We start from the raw sequence: 21,696 nt of genomic DNA, 5'->3' as shown, positions 1-21,696 counted from the left end.
AAAGGGTGCATGTATGAATAAGTTAGAAACTATGTTTATTATTACCCCTTTTCAGGGAATCATAAAGAATATTGATTAACATTTTTTTAAGTTACAAAAAATGTGTATTATAAAATATGTAATATACCCATTTTTTCCTTGAAGGTCAGAAATAAGCAAAATATGATGAAGGCAATTAAACACATTTCCTTAGGAAAAAACCACCCCCCTCCAAAACTTGCAGATAAATAGAAAGCATCAGAAAAGATTTTAATTTGTTATCCTACACTTCTCCCCAAACCCCACCCCTTTCAATTTTATACTTTCTTTTAAACATTTTCCTTTCCAATATCCATACTACAAAAAAACCTGGAAATTAAGCAGTAAAATGAAATATGAAAATTAGTCCATCTAGCTTTGTGATCATAGTTGACCATGACTAGAAAATTAAATTTGTATTTGTTAATATATAAAAGGGCAAAGCATGCCAAGCACAGAGAACAACTCGAAGCAAGTAATAGTTTATAACAACCCAGTTTAAGTTTCAGTTGCACATTTGACAAGTAAAGGGACCCAAGGACCAGGAAAGTTATGAAAAGTTATTCCACTTAATACATACTCATTAAGTTTTTAAACAATGAATGTCATACCATTATTTTTTTAATTAAACAAAACAAAAAAGAATAGTAACCCAAACATTTTCCTATCTACAGCTCTCCTCCAATCATTCAAACCTCAAACTCTCTGCCTTTAATCAAGAGCTTTATCCCTTTACTGATTTATTTCATATTCCCTAAGAGTTATTTTAGTTGGTTAGCACAGTGAAAAACACTCTTCGTAAATCTAATTCTCTAGCTTTACGTTTCTATTCCTAATTCAATGTTGTCTAACACACTGTCCAAGACAATAGTTTAATGGTTTAACAAATCACAAAGGCAGAAGAGAATATACGCTATCATTCAATTAAGGTGTAATACAGAAGCAAGGGATTGGGTTTAAAGTTAGAAAGATAGTTTGAAACCCTGGATCTGAAACTTGATAGCCATGTGACTGGCTGAGTTATTAAACCTCTCTGAGCTTCAATTAGTACATCTCTAAAGTAGGGATACCGCTACCTATTTTGCTGAGGTGCTGCAAAGCTAAAAAAGAAAACATGAGAGGTGTTCAATGAACATGAGTTTCTTTCCTTTTGTTCCCTTTTCCTTTTCTCTTTACACTGAGGTCATATGTTCCATAACCCATGGGTTTTGTTCAAAATGTAAAAAAAAATCCTTGCTGGGATTTGCTAAGTGTTTAATATTTCAACCAGTTTCATGTTGTCCAGGGTTAACCATCCATTTTACACATAATCCAAGAACACCCCTTGTTTCACCTTTATAGCCTTTGTTACCTGCTTTCAGATCAAACAGCGTACTTCAGTATTTCAGTGGAAATAAAGGGGACTAAAGAAACAATGGGTAGGGAAACAGGTCTCAGGCTCAGGGAAAGAGAGCAGTGGTAATGCAGTAGGTGAATGTTTGCTGAGTCATGCTCTGCATGAAGTCTCCATAATCTCTTTGACATCTGTCACTTTCCTATATTCCCATCAAGGAGAAACACTGAAAATTTATGTGGTAAAGGGAGAAAAATAAAAGGTAAACGAGAGGGAACAATACATTTGCTAAAGGAAGTTTTTAGCTAATTTACAAGTTTTATTTACTTATATATTCTTTCCCTCATTACATGATAAACCAAATATTGACTGAAATAGTAAATAGCAAAATATCTATAAAGTTACTATTTCACTAGAAATTTATACACTAAAAACTAAATACTTAAAAAAAGAAAATGGGTTTCTTCACTGCTAGGTCCTCTATCCCTCTATGAAAGGCAACACACTAGGCTTAAACGTGCTGTTCACGCTGAAGATGTTTCAGCACCTCTTTCCCATATTTGAAGGATTCCTTGACAGAAGTTACTTTATGATTTATAAAAGAAATGGCAGTTGACATCTTCTAATCCTTTGATAATTGTGAATTTGGTTCACTGATGCTGTATTTATAACCATACTAAAAGAAAGGCAGCAACTTGAGAGCTGAGTTATATCCTCCCCTAATTGCATATGAATTCAACTAAAAAGAATCATATTTTCTGGTAAGTGAACTGATTTCTTTGGTATTGCACTTACCCATTGTGAGTTACAAGGCACTGCCTCAGACCCAGCTTTCGGAAAATATCCACCACAATCTCCATTGGGGTGTGGTCTGTCACTGTAAAAGGGCTCATGTCAAGAATGCTTCGAAGCTTCAATGGCCGAGGACTTTCTGCTGGAAGAGACGGAGTGTGCTGTGCAAAACACACCCGAGAACTGCCAACAATACCTTCTTGCTTTTTCCTGGCACTCTCTGAAAGGAGATAAAGAAGCCCAAAAATTAAATATTGAAAGGTTTGTTTTATGGGCAATCTGTTCATTCAGAAACTTAGAAAAAATTATCCTCTGAGTTTTGGTCCTTTTGCTTTTATGCATTGTCTCCCTAACCAAGAAAGGAATCAACTGAAAAGCCACTTAGAAATTTCTTATATTTGACAGAATTATCCTCATTTAAACAAAGTATTTTTTGGTATAATTGTTTCAATGTACATTTCCTTTACTGGTTCTAAAGCTGTTTTCTAACTCTGTGGGGCAAGTATGTTTAAAATATGGGGTTTTAAAACCCATGCAAATCATGAGAGGATAGTTCCTAATAGATATCCATCACTGAATGAAGCCTGCCTATGTTTACTTTTTAAATGTTACTCATTCTGCATTGAAGGTGGGACTCAGGAAACTTTCATCCTTGCTTTGACCATGTTGTGTATTCTACCCCTATGAATTAGCTGGTTTCTTCTGGGCTGGTTCTCTTTAATAATGTTAAAGTATAGTTTTCTAGATGAGTCATGAGCATTACAGATGGATTGAAACTACTATTAGGCACATAATGGATTTTTTTTTTTTTATTTGTAAAGTTCTGTTAATTTCCCCCCCCCTCTCCAGTGTGCCTCTTTAAGTGCTGCCTACTTCCACTCCCACCTTTGAAAATGCAAGGATGGAGATAACTGCAGGGGAAGATTGGAGACCATAGGAAGGAGGATACCCATGAGATGGAAAGAACACAAAAATAAGACTCAACTTTATGTTTCTACTTTGAGTTTGTATGTGCACAAATCTTCTTGTACAAATATAGTATGTTATGTTGAATATATTTTGAACATGAGTTTAGCTACAAAAATATTTAAGCCAAAATAAAGCATCAGATTCAACTGATATTACTGTTCATAAACAAATATCACAATGCTTTTTACTTCTAAACACCAAAGCCTCATTTAACATGTTGTATGTAACACCTTTGGGTAGGAAGGCACTAAGTGAAGTCCTAATGGCTAGTACTTATAGAACACCCTAAAAACATTAACAAGGCATGGAAAAGAACAAAGTTCATTAGCAACTGACATAAATGATTTTTGAAAAAATGCTTGTAAGTTTTAGCCCAGAAGCAAAACTTGGCTGATGACCTGTGTCTGACAACTGAATGTTGGAGTGTAAATACAACCAGCCTGTATAACATTCTGAGTTAAAACTGGCCCCAATCATCAATCTTAAGTACCCATAAAATAACAAATATTGTATCATCAATAAAAATATACTGAGAGTTTAAAAATAAACATCTAACTGCAAAATATTTAAAATCATCACTATTTAATATAGAAAAAAATTATTTTTGGTCTTTAAACAGCACCATAGTTTTCCTTTTCTGATACCATTCTGATGCCATTTGTTTAAAAACTCCCAGGCCTCCTATTTTTCTGACCCTAAATAATGAGAACTCCCATTTGAATTTATTATTCTACAAAATCCTGATTTAGCATAAAAATGAGGGATTTATTCTAATTTTGCACATTTCTTATTCTGTAAAACAGTAACGGGAATTAAAACATCTTGAAAGGACTCCCAAACAGCTCTCACTTCACACTACCTGAGGTCTTTTACTCTTTACTAAAGAAGTTTGTATAAAGTTCTTTTGTTCTGGGATTTGAATCCCTAAATTCCAAGGGCATAAAGCAGTTGTGTGATTCAATTGCAGAGGAGGATCTTTGGCATCTGCAAATTTAATATTCATAGTTTTAACTGTTTCCAAACAACCCAAAGGTCTATAATATGCAATTATTTCTAATGGAGAGCATGTTCCAATCAGGTCTTCATAAAGACTAGTTGAGATAATAACTGTAAAGCACCTGGCTTGAATATGAATCACACATATAAAAAGGGAGGCCATTTAGTGAGTGAGTGAACCTAACTAACTGCTTAATGATCACAATCTCAGAGAATGGTATTTGTGGAAACTGAAGTTCCTAGATATACTCTTTGAAAAAGGTTCTACTGTAGACTAAATTTCTGTTCCTTCATGAATAACAAATAAGTGAATATCATTCAAGTAACCATGAGGGTTTCACTTCAGCCAAAATGACACCTACAATTACAGAGGGGTATAGAAGTCTGTCTTTTCTTTTTTTTTTTTTTTACCAACAGTCAGCAATACAGTGTACCCACAATTATAAAGTAAAACAGCATACCACCTTGTACCTGTGGTTTACTCTCATCCTCTCCCTCCAGCTAGGGAAGTGTTACTACCCTTTCCCTCAAAATGGGGCATTGAGAGGGCTACAGTAGTGGCTAAAGGAAATTCCAACCACCACCACCACTGTCACCATGACAGTGGCACATTCCTCCCTCATCATGTGACTGCTAGATAACAGAGTGAGATCTGAGGCCCTACCTCATGGTTCGCCACACACAGGAACCCTGCTGAGCCCTTGCTCATGTTCACAACCAGATAAAGAAAACAGATTCCCACAAAATCATAAACACCACAAAACTGGATCACCATTCATAAACTATCAGATCACACGGGCCTTTAATGTACTTACTAAGTATGTTGATAGGATACAGTTAATTGTTTACTTATTTGGAAAGTCAAATACAAAAGTGTTTAATAAAAAAGCTGTTTTTCTATCAAGTCAAAACTACTTTTATATTTAGAGTGGAAACCAATTTAGTGTGAGTTGAGAATGAATTAACACATATTTGGTTTTGAAAAAAAAAATTTTTCATATTAAATATCCAACATAAAATGGCTTCACAAAATCACTACTACATTTCCATTGAAGCTATGTATACTAAATTAGTTTATACTGGATTACACAGTCACATTTACAGGGAAATAGGAATGGTTCTTTCCTAATACAAGAATTCCTAAAGTAAATAATAAAAAAGAATAACTATGAACTTTACCTCTAGCCTTTAATCCAAAAGCATCTATCTGTCTTTTTTTGTTCACCCTACAATTTGTATACTTTATTCTCCCCATTCATAATACTCTCAAGGGCTTAACTTCTCAAAACTCATCAAAACAGAAAGATACAAGAGCTGTCCTCTTCATCTTTGATTATGTAAAACCTGATGGCAGATTCCAAAATATTCTTTAGGGATCTAGAAATCTTTAATTTGTATTGATTTTGGAATGCAAAAGTCTCTAAATTTATAAAATGGTGTTTCAACTAAGTGAACAGGTATAGTGTTTATTTTAACTAATACATAGTGATAAAAAGTTGATCCATTATTTGCAGTTTATTTTACTGAGTAAACACTATTTCAAGGTCTAATGTTGATATTATTGCTGTGGGAGGGGAAGACCTTTAACAATTGAGCTCTTCTGAGCACCTAAGATAAAGCTTTAATCTGAACAAAAGATCTTGAAGAGGTGAAGAGAAAAAAAAATTAGGAGAGCACCATAGCTAACCTGACACTGTACTACGTTTTTTCCTAATTGTGTTCAATGTCAAGGATATTCAGATTTTCATACACTAAGAGCTTCCTAATCTTACAGCTCCTATTATATAAACAGAAAGGAACAAGAATACTTTTATACCTTAAGATGGGAAAAGGAAAGATGATTCCACTTACTCTATAAATAGAATATTAAATATACTTCATTTTAAACAAACCTATTAAGACATTCAGCCTCAGCTTTCACCTTTTCATCCTGACAAAATGACAAAATACAGGAAGAAATGCCTCTCCATTTGGACTGAACTTTTAATATACTAAATTGTCATTCACTGCTGGTGGGAGTTTACTACGACACAACCCATACTTAATCCAAGTTGAAAATATCTTGCAAATTTACAAATGCACATACTATGATTCCACTTCTAGCATTTTTCCTACATTTGTAAATATGTAAAATGACAATAGTTTTAACAGCAAAAGATTGAAAACAACCTAACTTTCCATCAATAGGGAACTGATTAAAAAAAATCATGATGCTTCCCTGTTATATCCTCTCAATGGAATACTATGTAGCTATAAAAAAAAATAGCAACAAGGAAACCATACAAAACCTACTGTACGGGTCTATTTTTCCATTCAAAAATTTTAAACTTTACAAAAATATATATTGGTATATATTTAAGGTCTGTTCAAAAAGTCTTTGTGTGGCTATGATTTGTGATGAGATGATAGCTCACATTATCTAAAGTTGCCCTGTTCCCTTAAACCTACATTATCTACTATCCCACTATTCTCCTCAAGACAGTTACAAAGCTTTTAAAAATATGTTCACAGAATCAGAGGGGATATCAATAATCTTTATTTTCCTGCTTTCCTTTCTTTTATCTTCCTGGTCATTTTGCTTAAAGTCTCTATATAAATTCCCAAATCCTGACCTTTTTTTATTTTTTTTTTTTTGGCTAGCAGTAAATCATAAAGAATGGGAATCTAAACAATGAAATTCTTTTCTGACTGTAAGTTTGGCCATGGTAATAACTTAGAAGCTAAAACATCTGACCACAGCCAAGTCTGATGACACATTCTGCCCTCTCTGGCAACTACTATTCTATTTCCTAGAGCATAACTTGGAATTATGGGATTGCTAGTCCTTGGAAAACTGTTTTCCAAAGCTATAGCTTCTTCCTAAACTAAACAGGAGGGGCTCTGTAGGATTTTTTTTTCTTTAATGGCTGTTGCAAAGTAATAGTTTCCAGTTTGATTTGACAAATACTCCCCATCTACCTTGTCTAGTCTTTTCACCTGATACGGCATATGAATTGAAATGTTTTACAATCCTTTGCAATGGCCAGAGATAAGCTGGAAGGAAGGGGAAGGGCTCAGAGGAAAGACTTCTAGGGACAGGCAAAATGCCTAACATTACTAGAGGACTAGAGCTCAAGGTCCTCTAGTAAAAACTGGGGAGTAACAATGCAATGGCCTCATATGGCTATCCTCCATCTCTTTTGATAGGGAGTTAGGAATAAGACTGTGTTGGAAAGAATTAAAGCCTGACTGGCCTGGCTTCCTCAACAATATGGCAGGGCTACAAGGTAAGGGAAAAAATAAACAAATTTTGAAGGAACACAAATATTTCCTCCATAAAAAAAAGTCTAATTTATCTCTAAGAAAGCATGTAGTATGACTTATGCCTTTAAATTATATTTTCATGAATTTATGCATAAAATACAACAGGGCTGATATACTTTTTTCAACTTGGCATTTGATCAAAAATAAAACATCTCAATGATTTTTTTCACTTTAAATTAGACATTACAGTCATTATTGTAAACCTAAATCCGAAGATTGAAAAAGCAAAACCTTGTTAATCTGATATAAAAGTGACGACAACGATGAGATTTTCAATAATTTGCATTCAAATAAGCTAACTACTTAAATACAAAAATGTATTTAGCTAGAGATCTTGGGACTTGTTGAGGTCTTACATTACATTCTATTATGAATAAATAATATCAACTTAATAAGGTTTATCTGAATAAGGAAAAGAAGAATCTCACTCCAATCTCTGATAGCAATGTCAAGTAGAAAGGTAAAACCATATTTAGCAGAAAAACAATCCATCAAAGCATAAAACCTTTCTCAGAGAACAAAAATTTGAAGGGAATAAAACACACCCCTGCTGCAACAAACCCAATAATATTTTATTGCCTTCCTTTCCTTTAAGGCCAATAACATTTTATTGCCTTCCTTTCTTGGAGAAATCTATCTTATATATTTATATAAAAATAATACCTATTGCAATTGTCAGATCTCTTCTGAGGGCAAATCCCACTAATCTCTGCGATTCTTTTGACATTATGACAGGAAAGCCATTGTAGCTGGTTTCATTAATCATGTTTTCTATATCATCCACTGTCATATTGTCTTGTGTCAGCACAGCTAAGGGCGGATCATTTCTTCGAGGTCTCATGACATCAGCAGCCAGTGTGGTATGAGTGAACTCCTCTTTTGCATCCAAGAAAGGGTATCCATTTAATCGGATGTGTGCTTCATAAATGCCTTCCCTACCAAAGGCATCTCCAACCCATTTACTGGTCATTACTGCAGCCATAAGGGGGACAATATATTCCAGTCCTCCAGTAAGCTCAAAAACAATAACCACCAGGGAGACAGTCATCCTGGTCACACCACCTAAAAACATAAGCAATGGTCAGAAAATACAGGATCCTCCTCATTACACATTACTACAATTTTTTGCAGTAGGCAGTTGAACACGAAATTGTAAATAGAACCTTGTTAGTGAAAAGCATTATGATCAAAACCTACTATTTCTCTCTTAGGACAATAATCACTACTTTTTAATAAGGTATAGAGAAACACCAATCTTTTATTGTAAAACACAAAAGACTATTAAATAATATTTCATAAACCATTTACTCCACATTAAAAAAAACTCAGCTGTTCAATTAAAATAATTTTGCCATTTTGATTTACTGCTACACCAAACACATTATTTCACCCTTATGAAAGCTTATTATTAATTGTTAAGAAATTTGGTATAGTACACCAGAGCTATCTTGTTTGCTACCAATTTAGAAATTAAACTGATTATGTGAGTAAAATACTGCTTTAATAAATTTCTCTCTAAAGTTTTTCAAATGAGTCAAACATTTTGGTGCTATGTGATATAAGGTAACAGTAAGTAGCCATATTCTTACTCTTAGAAAACTCATCTATTCACTTACCCAAATATTCATCTTTCTAAACTATTACCTCTATGCTAATGCCTCCTTAATCCACATCTCTACAGTTAAACGTTTGCCTTTGTATCATGTCTCCTACTATGTATAAAATATCTTATTTTTATGTTTGTCTCATTTGTACCTTTTTCTAACTGTAAGAAGACTCCATAACTGGGATGACCAATGTCACAGAAAACACCACACAGTTAAAACCAAAATCCTCTTCGCCCCCAAAGAACCCCCAACTCTAACTTTCTGACTTTAACACTGGGTACAACATTCTTCCTGACAACCTGGGTAGTCATTCTTGGTTCATCCCTTTGCTTTATCCCAATATCTAATCTGTTCCTAGATTTCCTCTGCAAAATATCTATAAATTCCTTTCTCCAAATTCTCACTATTACCAGCCTAGTCCAGGCCTCCTTCAAGGCTTATTCTTTAATTTTAATACTATTTTATCTTACCTCCTTGACTCCAGGCCCTGTTCCCATCAATCCACTGTATAACCTATGCCCCCAGGTTAATCTTTATCTTTCCTAAATACTACTTTCACCATATTGCTCCTTTGCTCAAAAATCTACCAGCACTCCCTAATTCATACTGTATTAAGCTTACTCTTCCTTTTGTTATTTAACCTAAAAATAGACATGAGAAAGAACCTAATATATATTAGGTATCTACTCTATGCCAGTCATGTCCTAGGTTGCCCACAATACATATAAATTATAGCTTTTTTTTAAAGCTAAGCACTTGATATATATAAGGCACTCTGCTATCAGCTTTACATGCTCTTTACAACAACCATAGGAGAGAAGTAACTATTATTTCCATTTTACAGATGAGAAAATTACAAATCAAAAAAATTAAAGAACTTTCCTAAAGTCATATAGCTAAAAATGACAAAACCAGGATTCAAACACAAATTTTGGCCAATTCCAAATAAAAATTCCTGACATAACTCAGATTCCCTGTCTTTCCATAATCTGGCCCCATTAAACCAATCCAACTTTATGTCCCTAAAATACCCAAAATGCACTCTCTACTTCAATATAGTCAAGTTTCTTCACTGCCCCACAAATACTAAGTTATTCCCACCCCAATTTCTTTGTCTTCATGTTGTTATAACCTTTAACAATGTCCTCTCTTCTTTTCTCCAAATTTTTCTATCTAAATTCTACTAATCTTTCAAAATAAAGCCCATGTTCTACACTTTCAGAAATATTTCAGTTCTCTCTTCCTCTGGATTCCTACATATTTATATTCCTACATATTTATATCTGCATATAATTTAGTAATGTACATATAATCTTATTATATATTGCTCACTACTGTTTTCTCTGTGTTGGTCTTGTCTCCCCAACTTGATTGTAGTTGAGGTTGGGCCCATGTTTTACACCTCTTTTTGTATCACTCACTGCACCTAGCACAGTGCTAAAAAGAAAGTAGATGCTTAATAAACACTTGCTACTTTGGTGGAAATGATTCTGTCCATCATTTTCATTTGATATACTTTTTAAGATCATTAATTACTCTACACAATCGTGAATTACTTTCAACTCACTGAACAAAAATAATAAAAAACAAACAACTATGGTTAAATATAATAACTGAGGTTTCATTGATACTTTAAATAGAAAGGGAAACAACTATTTTTCACATCCAAGAAGCCAAGAGATTAAGTATTTAATGCAGATATTTTGCTCTTCTTTTCATTAAATGAGAATTATCTTTCCTCATTTTTCTATAAATGCATCTTGGATGGAGGAGGGCTGTCAAGTAAATCTTTTACTAAGGCTACCAACAAATTAATATCTACAGAGCCCGAAGTAAAGCTATTCTGAAACTTTGCCATAATGCTAACTTTAGGAACCATGCTGCATAGGTTGTTATAGGTAAGCCAAGATCCTTGACAATGAAAAACCAAAACTCTCCCTGCTCAGGATTCAAGTTAAGCCTATGTTATACAATATGCTTTCTCGAAAAGCATTATATGATATTACAAAGATGCTAAGTACTAGTAAAGTTTTGCACTAAAAAATGTTCTGAGATAGGTAAAATGGAAAATAGTCATTCTTGGTTCATCCCTAGATAGGTAAAATGGAAAATAGCCATTCTTGGTTCATCCCTATTTACTATGATACTACCCTATAATACCCAAATAATAGTACCACAGTTCATTCTTGTTAAAACATTTCCTCCCTGTATTCTGCACCTACCCCCAGCCCATGCTGATTAAGCAGGAGTGTGTTCCCAGTCACCCTTTTCTCACTCAGACTTAAAACACCATACACAAACCGAGTTGCATTACCTAAGCATGCAGCAGCACCAACCATGGCATAAAGTCCGGGTGTAATGCAATCAGCCCCAACCTCACACCACTCCTTAAAGATAAACCAATCGTGGTGATAATATGCAAGCTGCTCCACTGCAATACCCACAATCCTTCCTGCGATGGCTCCAATGGCCATACTAGGGATGAACAAGCCTGATGGAACCTGTAACAACAACAGAATTCTTAATGAGAAGGTGATCTTCTACTCACATGTTTGAAACCTACATTCTATAGGTTTGTTTCCAAGACTTTTGATTATTTTCACATTTTATTTATACAGCAAAACCCTAGTACAAATAATAATACAGCAAAATCTTGTTATAACACCACCTTGTAACGATGCCATTAATTCAATTACAAAGTATCAAACCATACTCACTATGAGAAATAGACAATGACCCAAGAGTTATTTATCCTTTAGCTCAGGGGTTCTCAAATGCTATTCCGTAATAAAATTTTCATTAGTCCATGGTAAAATGAAAAAAAAAAAAAAAAAATCTGAGGGACAATGTAAAGCACTTTTCCTAAAACCTATTCAATTTCAAGCACTGTTCTTTACTTCAAGATTACGTCCTTCCTAGATATTTATTCTTTATAAAATGATAGACTCATTAGATGCTATTCTTCTTAGGTTGAACAATGTAAAGTGGGCAATCTTATACAGGTCCCTCAGTAGGTATTTAGTGACATACATAGGAATCAATGAAAAAGGGAAAAATATTTGTCAGTTAAATTTAATGAGGATAATAAAAATAGTAAACACTCTAAGATGATCATTTAAGACTATTAAAAGACTTATATTCTTTTGAATATGAACAAGTCAAGCACAAAATGACAGCAGGTTTAAGAGTGAACCAGGATCTTTAAAGAGATACACCAATAGATAGGATCAAAATATGTTTCCCACTCTCCCAGTTCTTATTTTCCTCCTTCTTCTTCTCCCAGAGCTGAGTGTAATGTGGGACTTCACAAAGGCCTGCTGATCACCTCTGGTTTCCTGTAGCTCAACTAATAGTGAGAAAGTTAAGAATTATAGAAAACCAACTTACTGTAGAAAAAGGAGCTGTAACAGCAGTATATTAATATTTGTCTTTAACTCGAGCCTCTAAATAAAGAAGCAAAACTTCAAGGTTTTTCTATTAACTCTTGATCCCCAGTAGACTCAACACAGAGACCAACATAAAACAGAGACATCATACGTCAAAAACTAAGACTACTTTTATGGCCAACTGATTTCTGACAAGGCTGCCAAGTCCACTCAGTAGGGAAAGAATAGAAGCTTCAACAAATGGTGTTGAAAAAAACTGGATATCCATATGCAAAAGAATGAAAGTGGACCTATATCTTATTCAATATACAAAAATTAACTCAAAATGGATCAAAGACCTGAATAAAAGAACTAAAACTAAAAAACTCCTACAAGAAAATATAGGGGAACATCTTCAGGACCTCATATTAAGCAACGGATTCCTAGACTTCACACCGAAAGGACACGCAACAAAAGAAAAAATATATAAATTGGACTTCACCAAAATTTAAAACTTTTATGCATTACAGGACATTATCAAGAGTGAAAAGACAACCTACAGATGGGAGAAAATATTTGGAAACCATATATCTGATATGGGTTTAATATCCAGAATATATATAGAACTCCTACAACTCAACAACAAAAAACAAACCAAATTTAAAATAGGCAAGGGATTTCAATAGACATTTCTCCAAAGAAGGTATATAAATGGCCAATAAGCACATGAAAAGATGTTCAACATCATTAGCCATTAGAGAAATGCAAACCAAAACCACTTCACTCACTAGAAAGGCAATTATTAAAAAACTGGAAAATAATATGTGTTGGTAAGGATGTGGAGAAACAGGAACACTCATAGGAATGTAAAATGGTGAAGACACTGTAGAAAAGAGTTTGGTGGTATCTGAAAAGGTTATAGACATATCTACCATATCACCCAGCTGTGGGGAACCAAGCTTTTCATGTCACTTAGACCATGTCCGGGGTGGTGGCCTGGAACGCTGGGTCACAAGCCTGCATGGAATGCCGTGTAGGCACGCCTTGTAAAGATGCGTGTCTTGTGACTATGACAGCAGGGTTAACCATTGACCCCAGATTGTTCCTTCTTATCTGCAGCAGGATGTAAAGATTAATATCTGAGAGACCCTGAATGCTTTTGATCACGTAGCATAGTCTAGCTTTGTGTAACAAACGAATAAATAACTGGAGCACAGGTGCATCAGCACCCACTTGGCACACGATGCTGTGGGTCCCCTGCTCCCTTAAATCTTAACTTTGTGTCTGTGTTTCATTTCAGCGTTGCCCTGTCAGCAACACACAGCAATCTTATTTCTGGGTATATACCCCAAAAAACCGAAAGCAGGGACTCAAAGAGATATTTGAACACCTATGTTCATAGCACCATTATTCACTATAGCTAAAAAGTGGAAGCAGCCCAAGTGTCCATCAACAGATTAACAGATAAACAAAACGTGGTATATACATGCAATGGAATATTATTTGGCCATAAAAAGGAATGAGGTTTTGATAGATGCTACAAAATGGATAAACTTTGAAAAACCTCATGTTAAGTAAAATAAGACAGGCACAAAAGGACAAATATTTTGTGATCTCACTGATATAAAATAAATTGAATAAAAAATTTTGTAGAACATATAGTACATTACAGATTCCTAGGGGCTATGGGGGAAAAAAGGGAGAGTAATTGCTTAATGGGTACAGAAGTTGCCATTTGCGGTGATGAAAAGCCTGGGGTATTGGATATTGGTGACAGAAGCACAATTTTGTGAATGTAATTAATGCCACTGAAAAGTATGCTTGAAAAGGAGAAATATTGAGTTACATATATGTTACTACAATAAAAAGTTGAAGAAAAAATTAGATGGTCCATGTTAAAAAGAAAACAAATAAAGATAAATTTAACAAGCATGCAAGATTCGTACACTGACAACTACAAGGTCCTGTTGAAAAAAATTAAAGACGTAAATAGATGGAAAGACAGCTTGTGTTCAAAGATGACTTAAATATCATCTCAATTGCACTTACCTTGATACCAAAAGTGAATACTGTCATTATGATTTTAAATATGAGTGCTAAGCACAGTTGCCATATAGCTGAATATACTCCAATGCCTGCTGGACGATCAGGAATATCATCAACAATTTTACTGGCATTCATGTCATTTCTGTAGTCACAAAGAGAAGAGGATTCCAGAGGACCACAGTCTGTAAATAGCTCTTTAATCAGTTCACTGGTGTTGAGCCTAGTGTATGGATTGGGAAAAGCTATCACAGCAGTAATGGCTGCAACGATAATGACTTCAAGGACAGGATACTTTCCAAATTTGGTGGATTTGCGTCGACGACACCAGGCAATATTTGCCCTAATGAAAAAGGCTCCCCATAGCCCTCCAAATACCCCTAGTAGAATAAAAGGAAACAGTTCAAAAAGGTACCATGGTGTATGATACTCCACATAAAAAAGGACCAGGCGGCTGTTACCAAATGGATTGATGGATCTCAAAACAAACGCAGCCACTAAAGCAGCAAAAAATGATCTCCATAATGTTTTGAGAGGAAAATAATAGCTAACCTAAAAAAAAAGGGAAAATTAAAAATTAATGTTATAATTTTTTATGTTTCTTATATAATGTGAGGTAAATATCATAGCTTCCAATAGTAAATTACGAAGCAATGAGTATTCACATGCAATGTATGTTACTGTAATAAGAAAAATATTGATGTTTTATTATCTTTGGTTATCAAATCACTACAAATTCATAATATCAACTGATCATAAATGTCTAGTTACTATTTAAAATACCAAGCATTGTTTTATTTCAAAATGAGCTTCATCTCCAATTCTACCATGGTCGTTAAGAATAACTGCACTATTATTAACCCCTGATAGTTCATAAAGAAATATTTGTCTCATCTACATTAAAAAAAGAAAAGAACACAGACAACTAGAAGGTAAAAAACAAATTTAAATAAAACTTTTCCTGTACACAGGTGTAAAAAGGAAAAGGTTTTCAGCATTTATGAGAAAAATAATAAAATATTCTACTGAAGTAACTAAAATCATTTTCTTAAACACCAATACTGTATCAGAAATAATTACCCAAGGAAAATTTAAAGGACAATTTTAGGAATAATTAAGATTTTTTAATTTAAACAATGGATAGATTATATTCCCTAAAAAGTCCCAAATTCAGATCTGCTTATTTTTAAATAGATCAACAAAATACAATTAAATTTTAAATAATCACTAATATTTATACATGAATAATGAGTCTAAAGAACACTTTTCTCAAGGTACATAACATATAAAGCATATTACTTTTTATGTAAGAATACGTGAAAAATATTTAAAATGTCTTGTATTTGCATACAAAACTAGAAGGATTCATAAAGAGCTGATAAGCCAGCTTTGGCAGGGAAGAAAGGGAATAGGCGCAAGAACAGGAGTGAAAGCATGTGACTGTATTAACAATTTAAAACACAAAATTAATATTTTTAAAGAGGATATGAATAACTTTACGAAAATAAATCTGAAAACTTAAAAAACAAAGTCTGTGCTTATTATACCCAGCTATAAAACTGAAAAGTGTGCCAAAATATATGTATAATGGTAATACATATAATTTTCATTGCTATTTTTTACCTACCTCCTCCAGGCTAAAAAGAACTCCTCCAATTGGTGCACCAAAAGCTACAGAAACACCTGCAGCTGAGGCAGCTGACAGCACCTAGAAAGAGAACTGTGACTTATTTCGTATTTTCTGATAAATTCAAATATACCAAATAAATATTCATATTATTTGAATTTTCCAAACATCTCTTCTGAATTTAACTTGCATGTCTGCCTCCTCTCTAAGCAAAGGACAAGTATTCACTGTTTCTAAGAAGATTTTTTTTCTTCTCTAATTGAAATATCATACATTCAACATCTAGTCAAAAAACAAAATTTTCAGTATGTTTCATTTGCATAGGCAAGAAGAGGAGAGAGTGCTAACTAGGATTTGGTAGGAAGTTTTTAATTTATTTTTTAATAAAACATAACTTTTTCACATTTTAGAGTTAACTGCCTCATCAATAACAATTACTCTCTTCCAGATCCTAGCAACATATCCAGAGAACTTAAAATCTACCGAGCATCCCTATGTTTTCACTACCCTTAGCCATCTGGAAATACTGTAAATATGGAGCGCTTCAGTCTGAAAAGATGAACAGTGGCTACCCATCAACTTCTGCAGCAACCAGAACCCGTACAATAAAGTTAAAGGGAGAGAAAAATCCATAAACACTCTTCTAGGTCCTTTTCTAGGACTAGAAAAGAGGGTCTGTCACTTAGATCACTGTCCACTTTCCACCAGTGTGAATCCAACTACACCTGTAATTTCACTGAGTATTTATTTGTAATTATTTTTCTAAGAATCTTTTTTTCCTTTCACTACTTTCCTCCAGTAAATAATATTTAAAGCTACCCAAAGCATTTCCTCAAATGATCAATTTTTACATTTCTGGAAGAGAAACTAGAAAAATCAAGTTAGATTGCAAGTGGTTAAGAGCACGAATTTCAGAGTAGGCTGACTGGGTTGGAATTCTGGCTTTGCTGCTTACTAGCTGTGTAACTTTGGGCAAGTACCTTAACTTCTCCGTGCTCAGTTTCTTCTTCTCTAAAATGCATAAGTGATAAAATTTACCTAGCTCATAAGGATTAAGTAAATATATATAAATTGCTTAGAATAGTGCCTGGACCCCAGTAAGCACTTTACAAATGTTTGGTAAATTAAAAATAAACAAATACTTGCTTTAATTAAATTGTACTTGGCTTTAGAATACAGAGTCTCCTTATTTGGGGGAGGAGAAACAGCAAATATTTTTCTTCCTATTCTGTTTTTTCTTCTACTAATAGAATTGCAGACAGCATATTTGTTAATAGTTTACACAAAAAGCTAGTAACCTTCCAACAAACACTTAGATACCTATAACTCATACACCCATTTTAATTTGCCTCTTAAGTACCTAAGAATATTTTAATTAAAAAATACCAAGATACAATAGAAAGTATAGGAATAAAATTGGGGGGACAAATGTTATAGTTCCATCTTTGCTACTAACTTTCCCTAATATAGCATGATTTGTGGTTTTGTTTTTTCACACATACACACATACACAATCATAGTAGTAGTTGTGATAGAAGTAGTATAGTAGTTAAGAACATAGAATTTAGAGTCAAAGTAGAATGAATTCTAATCCACACTCTGCCACTAACTAGCTTTGTTATGTTGGGTAAGTTGGTTAACCTCTTCAGGCCTTAATTTCCTGATCTATAAATGAGGATAACAAAGCCAAGTTAACAGGATTATTGTGAAATTAAATTTTAAAATACAGGTAAATTACTCAGCACAGTAACAGATACAAAGTAAATAATCAATAACATTAGCTATTTTTGTTATACAGCATAATATTAGAATTACAATTTTCATTCAGAGACAGGGCTATGATGATGTTTTATTTTGGAATATCTACTGCAAATGCAAGGATACTATTTTAATGTTAACATTAAAATGAACTAGGATTATTTCAACTGAAGAATTAAACAGCTTGATAAAATCTATATTTTTCACTATATCACAGTAAACAAAGGATGAAATGTCTTGTGCTGGGGTCAAAGATCTCTTTGGGTTCTCAATATTAAATGAGTTTTTTTTTTTTTTTTTTTTTAAATCATCCCTTAAGAAACCAAAGATCTCTGTACCATCTAGGGCTTCAGATTTAAATAAGGAAAAACAGGAAGCAGTGAGTTTTGGGTCCCCAAAGTCTACAGCTAATACAGAAGCTCTCAGAAGCCCACTTTTCTTCCCAAAAATGCCTAGGGCAATCTAGAAACATTAGGGGAATATAAAGGTTAAAGGTTTCCTAGAACATTTTAGACTGGCCTAAAAAATGGTAAAAGAAATTGCCCTAAACAGCTGAAGAAAGAGGATCCCCTGTGACCCCTTTAATGTGAATCTCTGATTTAAACCTCAGAACTTCTCCATGGTGCTGGACAGCTCTCTGCAGATTGTGTAACAGTTCTGCCATAAGATACTGATTCCAGGAGAAAAACACAGGAATTGATTTCCCAATACTGAGAAATACTGATGTTGAGAAATAACAGTAAAAACAGTATCATCTGGAAACCACCTCAGAGTGGGAAAGGTGTTAAGACGAAGTGAAAACAAATTGAAAAGTCCTTTGTGAAATTCAACTGAAACCCAATGGATGCCAGGTACACTATCTAATGTTTCTCTAAAATGTAAGAGAAACTGTCCAGCACTGGAGATAGGTTCTAGAAAGACCTTAGAGATTATTCAAAAAAGGAAAAAGAAGCACAAACTAATCTCAAAAATTTTAAACTGAATACAGAATTTACCCAAAAAATAAACAGTAAAATGTGATCATTACAATGGGAAAGCCTTCACAGACTATATAACAGAGTTTTTTTTAATCAAATGATCTATAAAAGACACTTACCTCTCTTTTCTTAGCTTCATTTGTGCTATACTTTGGAAAGAGGTAGGAAAATATATTTCCACAGCAACAGGCAACATGTACCAGGGGACCTTCTTTTCCTAAACTCAAACCTGATGCCACGGCCAGTACTAATGTAATGGTTTTAATCATTAAAGTCCATTTTCCCAGGTAACCTCTGATGATGAATCCACTCAAAATAGTTTTAATCTACAAAGGAAAGATGAAGCCAGCTTAATTTCCTTAAAGATACAAGAGAACTTAAGATACTTAACTTGTTCCCTTGGTTTACTCATAAAATTACCTTGCCAATTTTGGAGGACTATGGAAAAGTTTACAATTTTTCAAAAGCTGTAACTAATATGCTACATATAATAAATCTTATATTCTGATTGTCTACTCGAGCAAGGATAGAAGACAACACTATCTCATGAACAAGACTAAAATATTGAGCCATTTTAAAGTGAATACAGACATTAATTACAAGGATTATAATATAATGAGGAAAAGGCAACTTTTAATATTTCTATTGTAGAAATAAATATAATATATTTAGATACATTCTGGATATTCTGTGTCAGCAATAAAGATATCACTATGCTTTCTCAGAGTACTGTAATTACATGCAATATTTTTCTACAGAGGAGGATGAATGTCAGCTGCTAAATACTGCAATAATTATTGCTCCCTATTAAAAATATACTTAAAAAAGCTTTAAAAATCACTAAAATTTGTATTTAAAAGTAATGCATTAGAAAAAGCTGCTAACTTCTCTAAATACAATAAAACAAAAAGGAGAAAAAAGAAAATGAGTTCCCATCAAGTTCAATCCTAAGTATACTCACCTTTAAAGTACTATTTATGAGAAATAAAACTGAAAAGTTTGTCCTATTAACCACTGTGATCAAATGTTAATTGTAAAGTATAAATGATTATAAATATTATCTTCTAAATTCAAGAATTAACTTATCTAATCAAAAGACAGTTACAAAACAGAATGAATGCATCAAAATCAGGTTCATCACAGCAAAACATTAACTAATCTGTCTAAGAACTTCAGACCACAAGAAATTTTACCAGGCTTTTGGTGTCAAACCAAATTTTCTGATAATTTAGTGATGAGTGAAATTAGCTGTAAGGAAGAAAAAATTAACCTCCACTGTCAATGATGAAATAACTATGCCGAAGTATTTTTTTCAATAATGTCTACAATCAGCTTGAGTTATATAAATTATCCTTTCATGTTACAAACAAACCACTTTCCCAGAAAAAAAAAAAATTCCCCCTAATAGCAAGAAGATATGCATCATAACAATTATTAAATGTTTTAATGATACTAAATAACACATGGCTTACCTCTGGAATTCCAGAGCCACAGGCATATGGAGCAAATACCTTTACTAAGGAAACTGCAAGAAAGGCAAAACTCAAGGCCCAGAAAATGTACATTATGTAGTTCATGATGTAAGAACCAGGACCCTAAAAGGCAACAGTATGAATTACTATACAATGCACCTCTATTGCAAGTGTCAAGTGCTTGCCATATAAGAAAAGGGCGAAATTTGTAAAAGCATTCTCATTTATTTCCACAATTAAAAAAGCTTTCAATAAACTACATACGTAAGAAGAGTCCAAAAACATATTCCTCCACTACTTAATGTTTTTCCTTGCTTTTTCCTGATCCCTAAAGTCTTATTGCCAGGTATCATCTGTACTCCAACCTCTGCCTACCCACAAACCACTTTTTGGAAACAGTTGGTGGAGGCAAACTTGTACTGGCAAACAACTCGGATTTCATTCTGCTGCAATTCTCCTGAAGATCATTAAAGGCAATTCAAATAGGACAGGTGAGAAATAGCATACTGTACCTCTTACCAGCAGATACATTCTTTATAGTTCTAAACTTCAGCTATAACAAAAATTTTAAGACATATCCATATATGATCATGTAACAACATACATTAGTTAAATCCTAAAATGTTCTTCATTACAGAACATCAGGAATAGTAAAATAATCGTTTGAATACTGTAGTGCCACAAAGAAAAATCTACGAATTTCTTCAAAGTATCTCCACTTAGAAGGGTTATTTGTTTTACTAAGTTTTCCGATAATTCACAGTCTTTTAATAGTTCAAACACTCTTAGTAATGTAATATGTTAAGTAGTTTCAATAATTTGTCTTCACATAAACTTTTTATGGTTACACAGATCCTACTGAAGTGACTTTCACTTCTTTTTTTAATCACAATCCACAATAAGAAATACCTCTTACATCATAACCCAGTACCACTGTATATACCTATGTAGTTAACTAATACAAAAGCTTCTTGAAACAACACTTACTTCTTTCCTGCTGCAATGTATTCTCACATTTTCCATCCTATTCTATTCCATTTCTTTCTTCTCTTTTTATTCCTTCAGTGCGAGTTGTAACCAGCTAAACTTCATTTCATGACTCACTAACAGGTCTCGTTTTGGGAAAAAAAAATTACTGAAGTATAATATGTGGTTAATTCTATAATTAAATTAATTGGGAGGCGGGGCAAGATGGCGGACTGGTGAGCTGTATGTTTTAGTTACTCCTCCAGGAAAGTAGGTAGAAAGCCAGGAACTGCGTGGACTAGACACCACAGAGCAATCTGACTTTGGGCATACTTCATACAACACTCATGAACACGTGGAACTGCTGAGATCAGCGAAATCTGTAAGTTTTTGCGGCCAGGGGACCCATGCCCCTCCCTGCCAGGCTCAGTCCTGTGGGAGGAGGGGCTGTCAGCTCCGGGAAGGAGAAG

The 21,696-nt window shown here is 33.8% G+C and overlaps 1 protein-coding gene across 4 annotated transcripts in view; it reads right to left on the bottom strand.

The window, feature by feature from the left end:
- Positions 1-21,696, bottom strand: part of CLCN3 (chloride voltage-gated channel 3) — a 120,247-nt gene that overhangs the window by 6,461 nt on the left and 92,090 nt on the right. For all 4 annotated transcript variants that reach the window (XM_037831002.1, XM_037831005.1, XM_037831004.1 and 1 more), the window contains 7 exons: positions 20,261-20,383; positions 18,908-19,114; positions 16,054-16,134; positions 14,433-14,978; positions 11,333-11,519; positions 8,075-8,473; positions 2,147-2,363 (listed from right to left, as the gene is read on the bottom strand). In XM_037831002.1, the coding sequence (XP_037686930.1) occupies positions 2,147-2,363; positions 8,075-8,473; positions 11,333-11,519; positions 14,433-14,978; positions 16,054-16,134; positions 18,908-19,114; positions 20,261-20,383 (1,760 nt within the window). The remainder of the gene's footprint in view (positions 1-2,146; positions 2,364-8,074; positions 8,474-11,332; positions 11,520-14,432; positions 14,979-16,053; positions 16,135-18,907; positions 19,115-20,260; positions 20,384-21,696) is intronic.

The sequence above is a fragment of the Choloepus didactylus genome, chromosome 3, assembly GCF_015220235.1.
Source record: "Choloepus didactylus isolate mChoDid1 chromosome 3, mChoDid1.pri, whole genome shotgun sequence".
Taxonomy (NCBI): Eukaryota; Metazoa; Chordata; class Mammalia; order Pilosa; family Megalonychidae; genus Choloepus; species Choloepus didactylus.
The sequence above is the reverse complement of the archived record's forward strand: the minus strand, read 5'-3'. Positions and strand labels throughout refer to the sequence as shown.